Source organism: Branchiostoma floridae, chromosome 8 (genome assembly GCF_000003815.2).
Source record: "Branchiostoma floridae strain S238N-H82 chromosome 8, Bfl_VNyyK, whole genome shotgun sequence".
NCBI classification, from domain to species: Eukaryota; Metazoa; Chordata; class Leptocardii; order Amphioxiformes; family Branchiostomatidae; genus Branchiostoma; species Branchiostoma floridae.
The window spans coordinates 24,426,521-24,436,488 of NC_049986.1; the positions used below are offsets into that span (position 1 = coordinate 24,426,521).

A 9,968-nucleotide genomic window follows, 5' to 3' on the forward strand; every position below is an offset into this window, starting at 1 on the left:
CTGACATCATCTTTTCCATTGACGTTTCTGGCAGCGTTTCTGGGCACTTCGACACAGTCAGCACATTTATCAATGGTGTTGTTAACTCCCTCACGATCGGGAGAAGTCACGCGAGGGTTGGGCTGATCAAATTTGCAGGTAGCCGTGCGGAGACGTACATTTCTCTCACTGATTTCGACAATAAGTATAATTTAGTGTCTGCGATCAGCTCCGTCTTCGACCATTACTCCAGTGGAGAATTCTCTATCGCGGGTTTGTCGGTAATGGGTCACGAATTCTCCACTAACGGACGGTCAGCAGCGAGAAAGATCGGGATCGTCCTGACTGACGGCCAGGACAGTGGAAGCGGTTACGTCATACCAGACGCGACGGCACTAAGGAACGATGGCACCACAATCTTCTGCGTCGGTGTTGCTGATGTCAGGAGGGAGACTCTTGACAACATGGCCAGCAGGCCTGTTAGTGAGCACGTGTTCACGGCCTCTTTCGATAACCTGCAAACTATTGTAGACACACTTCGCCCTAAGGTTTGGTGTTAGGTTCTATATGTCAAAAGTCCAAATTTATTGATATCAGCTTGCTCATGCAAATCATATACTGATCAAGTGACGATATTTTTAAAAGATAACAATGGTTGTTATGCTTAAGTTACGAGAATTACTTTAGAATTTTCACGACAAGACTGCTGGTCAAGCATTGTTTAACTTATTCACGAGTGACATTGCTTCAGAATTTGACAATTCTTAACGTAACCCACCATTGTACACTGTATCAACATAAATTTTCTATATGTTGAATATTTAATGATCTGATCTTTTCAGAGTTACAAGCTACAAATCCTGCTTCCTTAGGAAACGAAATCTTAATTCCACCCCACGAATGGCAAAGTCACAAGAAGTCTTTTTGTGTGAATCATTTTGACGTTAATGTTAGGAGCCCTTGTGACCCAGACTTTCGTCTCAAAAATGTTTCGCTTACTGACACGTAGAAGATATATGCGACTTTTCCTACAGCCTGTATTTCATCTCTGCTGTTAATTCTGCATCATGCAAATACTAATGCATCTCAAGTAGACTCAAATATGTCGCCATCGTGATAATGCAAATCGTTTCATCATTATTACATCATTATAACGCAGTCATCTGATTAAAATAGAGCTATAGTCTCATATCAAAATGTCTTGCATCATCTTCATCATAACCATAACCCACGTTCCAGCCCATTCCATTACTCCATAGACGCCGTGTAAGACTCCCTGTATTATGTCACAAGGGATTGGTACAATAATGCACGTAAGGTACAGTAAAACACATATGGGTTCTGCACATGCAACTGCGTTATGCTCGTGCTACATTCCCACAAACCTACAATAGTTTAGGAGTGTTATTCTGACATATGTTCATCACCATGCGATGTAAATATAATAATTGATCATTTAATCATCTTGTTTCCGAAGTAGCTTGCCCCCACGGATCCAAGTACTACTGGCGTAGCCAACTGTGCTACAGGGCCTTTAACCAACAGGGTAACTACGACGGTGCAGCCACGACCTGTTCTTCTGATGGCGGAACTCTCGCCATGCCCCGTGATGCGGGCATCAACACGTTCCTCATCAACCTGAAGAACGCTGTGGATAACACCACCTTCTTCTGGTTCGGGCTGTCTGACCGCGTCCGAGAAGGCAGCTGGGTTTGGGCTGATGGTGTTGCTCTTGGACATTTCTCGTCTTGGCATCCAGGCCAACCCGACAACTTACGTAACGAGGACTGTGCGGAGTATTGGTTGGATAACATGTGGAACGATAAATCGTGTTTCGACAACTCCGGAAAGTTCATTTGTCAAGCTGCACCAACTTAGCGGGCTTGTATTCATACATTGGTGTCCAATGAAGGTAAAATAATGTTAAGGTAAAAAAAAGCAGTTACTCGAGCAGCTTGATAGACCCTTCATCTGACCGTTTCCTAAATCAAAACACGTAACTGTTTTCTTGAGAATGACGTCAAACATGTCCGTACCTTTATAGCCAAGATTTTAATTTAATTGAGGCGTCGATCGCTTTAAGGAAGAATGTATCTTCAAGTCTAGGGCACCAACCTTAGCATTTTTAGTACTACTAGTTTGAGTATATATTTTACAGGTTCATTTCGTATCAATTTCAATTAGTTACAAGTCGCAGCAGTGGTGGTAATTAGAACTTGTTTTAACCGCACAGTCACAGATTTGTCACGTTATTTTTGTAGATGTTTGTTTGTTTGTCCACGGGTATCGGGTAACGGGCTTCCGGCACGCTAAAAGGCTGTGAGTAAATTTTGTATTAAGGCTGGTTTTCTTGTTGGAAAGTATTTCACTTCCACATTGTTTAATGGCTGAATTACAATCCATGTAATACATCATGATAAAAAAAGCGCTTACTAGAGAGGTAAGTATGTAGTTCACGTACCGCGATAGAAAACACATAATAGCTAAGCATGTACCATCGAGTAATAATTAAAACCACAATAAAAAAGCACGTTATTCGATAATATATAATAACAAATATGCACATACTAGATAAGTATGTACTCCGTGTAATATATGACAATAAAAAAGCACATACCAGATAAGTATGTCGTCCGTGTAATACATCATACGTATTATGCTATATAAGGAAATCAAGGTGGCTTTTACCGATTTTACGTGCTTCACCAATCTAAGTAAACATAAAACAACTGAGTATATAATAGATGATTGTTGACAATGAAATAATTAGCACTTCCAAGATCTCATTACTCCGTAGGCCATCTAAATATTTTTTAATATTAATTGTGCTAAAAAGCTGCTTATTAGCATAATCTATGTACATTATTGCTATTCTCAACCTGCATTTATGTCACATATGTAAAAGTCCATTCAATTGAATTAAATTGAATTAAAATTTCCATCAAAGAATTCTATATTAACATTTCCTTATTTGAAAATGATGTCTAGCTTCTATACAATCTTTCCACAATGATGTTAAACCTCGATTAATGTCACTAGTATGCATACAAATTACCATTACAAAATAACCTCTACGTTCTTCGAGGAATTTCTCATTCTGATATTAGGAATTTCGTACCATAGAAAACAAAGGGAACTAGCAACTTCTTTAACAGTTATGCAACTTAAGGTCTAATTTGCATATATATATTGTTACTTTAGTTAAATGAGACGGCTAGGTGGCGGAAATGTACACAACCTCCGACTCAAGAGGACAAAAAGTCTAGGCCATATCATGTACAGAACAGAAGATACAAATAAAACGGACTTGAAGTACCACCTCTTCGATACTTCTAGTCGGTATCGCTACATAATGCTGTAGACTACCTAGGTTACTCTCCAAGCAGAGGTTGAGTCGCGTAGATATAGTAGTAGTCGGAAAAATTACAGCGCCGCTCCTCCTCCCGTAGCGAGTACCCAGGTGTCGTATTAAGTACTTGGGGCTGTTGTAATGTACTCTGCTCAGTAAAAGGCGAAATGCCTGTCCAGTGTTAGGCTGTTGTAATCGGGTCTGTAGAAGGTGGGATGCCTGTCGAGGTTTGGTCTGTTGTACTCGGGTCCGTAGAAGGCGGAATGCCTGTCGAGGTTTGGTCTGTTGTACTCGGGTCCGTAGAAAGCGGAATGCCTGTCGAGGGTTGGTCTGTTGTACTCGGGTCCGTAGAAGGCGGGATGCCTGTCGAGGGTTGGTCTGTTGTACTCGGATCCGTAGAAAGTGGAATGCCTACCTAGGGTTGGGCAGGTCTGGCGTACTCGGGCCCGTAGAAGGCGAGATTCCTGTCTATTTTGGCCTCCAGTGTACGGAATGACGGGCGCAAGACGGGTTGCCAGCGCCAGCACTGCAGCATAAGGTCGTACCTGCAGAAAAAGCGACATCTAGCGATTGTCAAATGAACTACATCTCTTTTTTAGTCCTAATTGCCTGTTAACCTTAATGTTATTTACAAAATGTGGAGCACAAGAAATATTACTGTTCTGCAAAGTTGCAGTTTCGTGAACGAGTTATCAGCATACATGTCCCACGTCTATCACTAGCCGCATGCATGTTTGCTGATGAGTATGATAACCTGACGAGTTATTGAATGCATTCTAATCACAACTGTCACTTTTGTTCCTTTTTCATAACCACAGGACAATACAACTTGTCCGATTGCTTGCGATCGGAGTGCAGAAGAAGACGACTTACATGGCATCCGGACAGTCTTCAGGTTGGGGCATCCTGTATCCAGCCTGTAGCCGGTCTTTCAGATCGTTTACCGCCACGTCAGGGTATGGATGGTCCCCTAGCGTACAGATCTCGTACAGCACTATTCCGTAGGACCACCTGTTAAGGATAAGGCCACATAACTTGTATAACATGGGTCAGGGTTGTTGGTAACCCATTTGTGATATTTTTATAAGACTGCTCACAGATCACATTATGTGATAAGATTGCACAGACATCATTTTGTGTGAAAAGATTGCTCAAATATCACTTTGTGTAGTGAAATATTAGTAACACCCCACTACTCACACGTCGCTCTGTGTGGTGTAGGCTTCCCCACCCTGTAGCCGCTCCGGTGCCATCCATTTCACTGGCACTTTTTGAAGTCGATCCTGCCGACGGTAACCTCGCTGGTAGATGTTTTCTGCCAGCCCAAAGTCGGAAATCTTCACCTTCAGGCGTTCCCCGACCAGGACGTTCCGAGCGGCCAGGTCTCCGTGGACGTAACGAGACCGGGCGATGTGATCCTGAAATAGGAACGTCAACAAAAAAATTTTGCCTCTGACTCAGGTCTATCCTGTCATTTTGTTCACCGTTTGCAATTCACAGCACCTAGAACTCACCATGCCTCCAGCGATCTGCCGGGCCACCTGGAACATCTGCATCACCTCGAAGTTGTAGATATCATCTCGAGGTCCGTCAGAGTTTTCTTCCTGTGGAAAAATATTACATAACACTATATATTCAAAATTATATGGAAAATAACAGATTCTACTGTTAAAAAACCATTAGACCATTGGTAACGAAGCTGTTGTAGAAAATAATGCAATTTACAGATGTCACATGCTAAATGTCTTTAAATGACCTGCAAAGTTTACTAGGAAGTTCTGTTGAAGATCTTGATCACTACTAACGTACTCTACCTTCCCGAGGAAAACAACAATGTGGCTCACCTCCCGACATTTCCTCAGGAAACTTTTCAGGTCTCCGTACGGCATGAACTCCGTGATGAGATACAGATGGTCTCGCACCACCGTGCAGCAGTTGACCAGACCCAGCAGGTTCTTATGAGCCCCCAGGTCCACAACTGCGCGGATTTCCTCCAGGAAACTCAGCTTGTCGTCCTCACTGGCGTTTTCTGTGGATGGAACAGAACATGCACAATGACGCGAAAGGCTAGAAATCCGTAACAAGATCATCAGGTTGGTCACTACATTACTTGATTCTTTGCACACAACCATGTCTTTTATTCAACCAAGTTTGGGACCGCATCTGTAAGCAGCGACACCAATGCTGCAGTGCAGTGCAGTGTGAACCAGTCAGATTTGCTCTCAGTACTGCCGGTCACTTGGTTGTATACAAATGAAATTGGTATTACGAGAAAGACTTACAAATGCGAGCAGATCTAAAGAAAATTTCGTTGCAAATCGTTACATTTGCATGTAGCTAAAGAGAGTAAATGGTTGTCAGAAGTTGATACAATCCCTTGTTTCAGGTGGCCCTCAAATACCACTCTGTATTAACATGTACATGTACCTAGATACATTAGATATCTCCCACTTCACCCTTTGTACGTAATGGCAGATGTCGAAAATCAAATGTAGTTGCGCTTTTAGAACTAGTGCAAATCTCGACTAAATCGCGTGAAAATCTTTGTAAAATGCACACTTGCCCCAAAAACACTACGATACAAAAAGCATCTACAAAACCTTTAACAGTTTTTACGACGACGTCCTCCGTCCTGTCGTCCCGAGTCAGGATTGCCCGGTAAACGAGGCCGAACGCCCCGCTGCCGATCCTCTGACCAAGCGTCACCCGGCTGGGATCGACCTCGAGCTTCGGGAACTGTGGCCTGGGGGGAACCAGTTGGACCATCTCCTCCATCCTCCTCCTGTGGACTGCACAGCAACATGGGACAAGAATATTGTGGTATAACGTATCTGAGGTATGGCATAAATAAGTTGTTTTTTAAACCTTTGTTTATTCATGAAGAGCTCGAATCGGTCTGCAGGCCACTGTTCATTAAGGTCACGAGGCAAGAGGGTAGGGGCAGACAAAATATAACAAAGATCTTACGTAGGACATGTAGTGATTTGTACCAACAGCAAACTGCCATACAGAAAGGACGAAAAGATCAATAAAATTTCTCTCCGTGCAATTTTTCTCGCTGTACCTGTTGACTTGGATTACCCTGACTTTGAATGTCGGTTGAAGGAAATACAGGTGTATAAATTCCTGAAAAGGAACAGATTAGCTCACTCACTTGCCACATCATCTGGCAGAAAGTCCAGTTCAATCGGTTGTTGATAGTCTTCTCTTCTTTTTCTCCTCCTTTGTCTCAGGAAGACCATGAAGAAGACAGCTGCCACAATCAGCGCCGTGGTGATACCGGCACTGGTGCCGCCGATGATAGCTTGGGTGAACGCGAGGCTTTGTTCTGTGGGCACTGTATGTGCTATAATAACTTTTCAATTACTTTTCTGGCATCAAAACGGCAATACCGACACTGATGCCAGTGACGAGGTATGTGAAGTCCGTCCAATGATAGGGAAATTATACTTTTAGGTCTGCATATAATAATGCGGGAGTGCAACTTTTAGGTTTGTTTCTGGCAATTTAGACGACTAGGCAACATTTAGAATTCCGATCGTTTTTGCCACCTTACAGTAGTGGTGGAAACGCTGTCTAATAAACCATATCATGAGATCCCCCAATGTTGCGGGCGGCAGTTTCTACGTTAGATTGAATGCGGTTTCTTACAGTGCTCTCTTGTGAAAATTTTGAGATTGGAACAGACCTTACTTTGACTTAGTTGCTTAGACCTTTTGGTAAGATCTACCTGACACCCCCTCAATCTATTTGAGACCAATGAAGTTATGGTTTGGATAGCCGGATCGATCAGCGAACTATATTCTTGCAGAATTATGATGATAACACTAGCTATAGACGGCAAAAGAGGCTTCGGTAACTCACGTCGGCAAATCGGAAATTCTCGTCCCCAGCTTCCGTCGTCTTCGCAGGTGGCCAAGGACCTGCCGACAAGCTCGTACCCAGGATTACAGGAGAACTGCATGTCGTTCCCAAAGCAGTAACCGTCGGTAGCATTAACCAGTCCGTTTATGATTTCAGTGGTATTGTCACAGCAGATACCTGAAAATGTATACAGCTGACATGAAGAACGGCGAAGGCTCTGTATAGAGAGTTTAAAACAACATAATGAAAAGGTCAACGCTCAAGTAATTATCATCACCCATCCCCGATTAAGGTCTACGAAGTTTCGAGAAATCTCGTACCATGGTTGGTACTCTCTTTCATGCAGAAACCAGAAAATGGTAAAGAAGAGAAATCAGAACCACTTTCGTCAACTCACGTTGGCATGTCGGAATCTCTCGGTCCCAATGTTTGTCCACCTGGCAGATAGCGGAAGAGCTGCCGACAAGCTTGTAGCCGACGTCACAGGAGAAGTGGATACTGTTCCCAGAGCAGTAGCCGTTACTAGCGGTGATATGGCCGTTCGTTATGCTGATTGTATTGTTACAGCAGGACCCTGGAATTGAAATGGTCAAAACATATTGAATTTATCTAAATTTATATTCTTTACAACTGTAACAATATCAACGTTTTTAGATCATGCACTTTGGATTTCATCATATCTGCGCCGACTTTCTTCGTCCATCATGCATATGACTCCCGTTCAATGGTAAGGACAATGATGGAATTGTCATGTACTGTAGACAAGCACCCTGTCTGGTTATGGGCGGGGGGAGGTATAAGGGTAAAAAGAATTCCCCGTCGATCGGCCAGTTGACAGGCTGGCATTTCAATTCTGTATTACTTTATGCATCAAACGGCGGTCACAACCTCTTTAGGCATGCATTACATACTGGCTGATTTATGCCTAGGCGCCTGAGACAGTGACAACAGGCCTACGTGAAAACATTTTGCACCGATGTACCTCGAAGGCCTGGCATTCACATTATCTACCTAAAGAATCATGGCGGTGACGTCATCGTTATGTAACTAACGATTTTTACTATCTCACGTTGGCAAGTCGGAGTCTCCGCGTCCCAACTCCCGTTCTTTAGGCAGGTGGCACTGGGCTTGCCCGCGAGCTCGTATCCAGGGTCGCAAGAGAATTGGATTTTTTCATTCCCAGAGCAGTAGCCGTTGGTATCAGTGACCTTGCCGTTCTGGATTGATATGGTGCCGTCACAGCAGATATCTTTAAATAGAAAAAGAAAAGAAACAAACAGGCGTTGGAAACAAGACATTGCACCATCAGGAAAACGAGCGCTATATAGAAAGACCTGGAATAAACCGCTATAGATAGAACTGTGTCAGCGCCAGTCATAGTGTCAGTTCTTTTTGAAACGGCCTTGACAACTAGATTCCTTAACAGAGGTAATCACCTACCAACGGTCACACGTGCTTATATTTTCGTTAATCCTTATGGAATTCTTAACCTCTAACAGGCTACACAAATACTGGAAAATAGTAGAACTTGAACAAATATGAACAGAAAACATGTCAGGGGACTTATCTGGCCGAGAAGTATGGTTTGCAACCAGCTTACTCCTCTGGCATGTTAAATGTCCATATTTGTTAAATTCCTACAATTTTTCGAGTGACCCGAGAGTCTGGTAGAGGCTAAAAATTCCATACGGACATTATACGGACATACTGAATATACGCACGCGTGATCCCACCCTACAGTTTAGGTCTATGAGCCCTTTTTGCCTTTTTTGGCTTGTAATACACCTTTGCTGGCCATTTCTTTTGTACTGGGTCACTTGTAATGCCGGCCCGTGGCCAAAAAAAGAGACGACCCAGACAGCCTACTATGGAGGCTAGACCTCCGGATCGTTAGGGGGAAATCAGGATTGTATTTAAACAAATAAAAAAGAAAGCGAAGAAATCAGAAACACAACTAATGTGTAATGGACAAAACGTGCTGTCATGAGTTAAATCTTGTATGCGTAATAATTACGCATACAAGATTTAACTCATGTCGTATTTTGTCTCTTATCTCATGTTGAATGTTGTATCCAGTGGTGTCGCTTGAGTACGGAACCACATGCACTGACAGTGGAGTTAGTGTATGACTAAAAACATAAACGACGTTTCCGGGTTGTACGTTTGATTATCGCTACACACTAACTCTTCAAAAGTTTACTTTTCATCACTCTTTCTGGTATAGGCTTAAAAAACAGAGCTATTCTAACCTGTAACATAGACCTCGACCTCGCACATTGCCAAAATAGTTGTTTTCCGGTAAACCGGTGGTATTGCCTGTACCGACACGTAACGGCCGTACATCGGCGGGTCGCAGTGTGCCTCTATATTCAGGAACTGTAACGCTGACCCAACGTCGTAAGACTGTCCGCATTGGTCATTCTGGGTGAAGTTCTCGTTCGGCCCAACCCGCACCATTAATTTGCCTAAAGTAAAACAAGTCATGAAATTCACGGTGACAAGTAGAAATAGGTTCCTTGTAAAATCAGGCAGAATGTGTCACCTTCAGCACAGACACCCATACCACACGACTTCACACAGAGGAAGAGGAATATAATTGGTCCAATTCATAGATTTACTTCAGTTTTTTGTACAAATATGAAAATAGTATCTCGATAAGATAATTGCTCAGATTAAGGGCTGATGGCCACAGTTTTGTTTTTGATGGCATAGAGTAATTAAGTAGCTATAGATGGCTATTGATGCAAGTGTATGTAGCTGTAAACTTCCGTGCAGA

General features: G+C 42.9%; 1 protein-coding gene across 1 annotated transcript; it reads right to left on the reverse strand.

The window, feature by feature from the left end:
• Window positions 1-3,253: 3,253 nt before the first annotated feature.
• LOC118422029 (fibroblast growth factor receptor 4-like) lies at window positions 3,254-8,990 on the reverse strand. Its single transcript, XM_035829533.1, has 11 exons — window positions 8,978-8,990; window positions 8,262-8,441; window positions 7,590-7,766; window positions 7,193-7,369; window positions 6,483-6,674; window positions 5,929-6,117; window positions 5,173-5,357; window positions 4,843-4,932; window positions 4,529-4,746; window positions 4,202-4,339; window positions 3,254-3,873 (listed from the first exon to the last, which is right to left on the reverse strand). Exons 1-11 carry the CDS (start codon window positions 8,988-8,990, stop codon window positions 3,744-3,746), a joined length of 1,689 nt encoding a protein of 562 aa, XP_035685426.1. The 3' UTR covers window positions 3,254-3,743.
• Window positions 8,991-9,968: the final 978 nt, after the last annotated feature.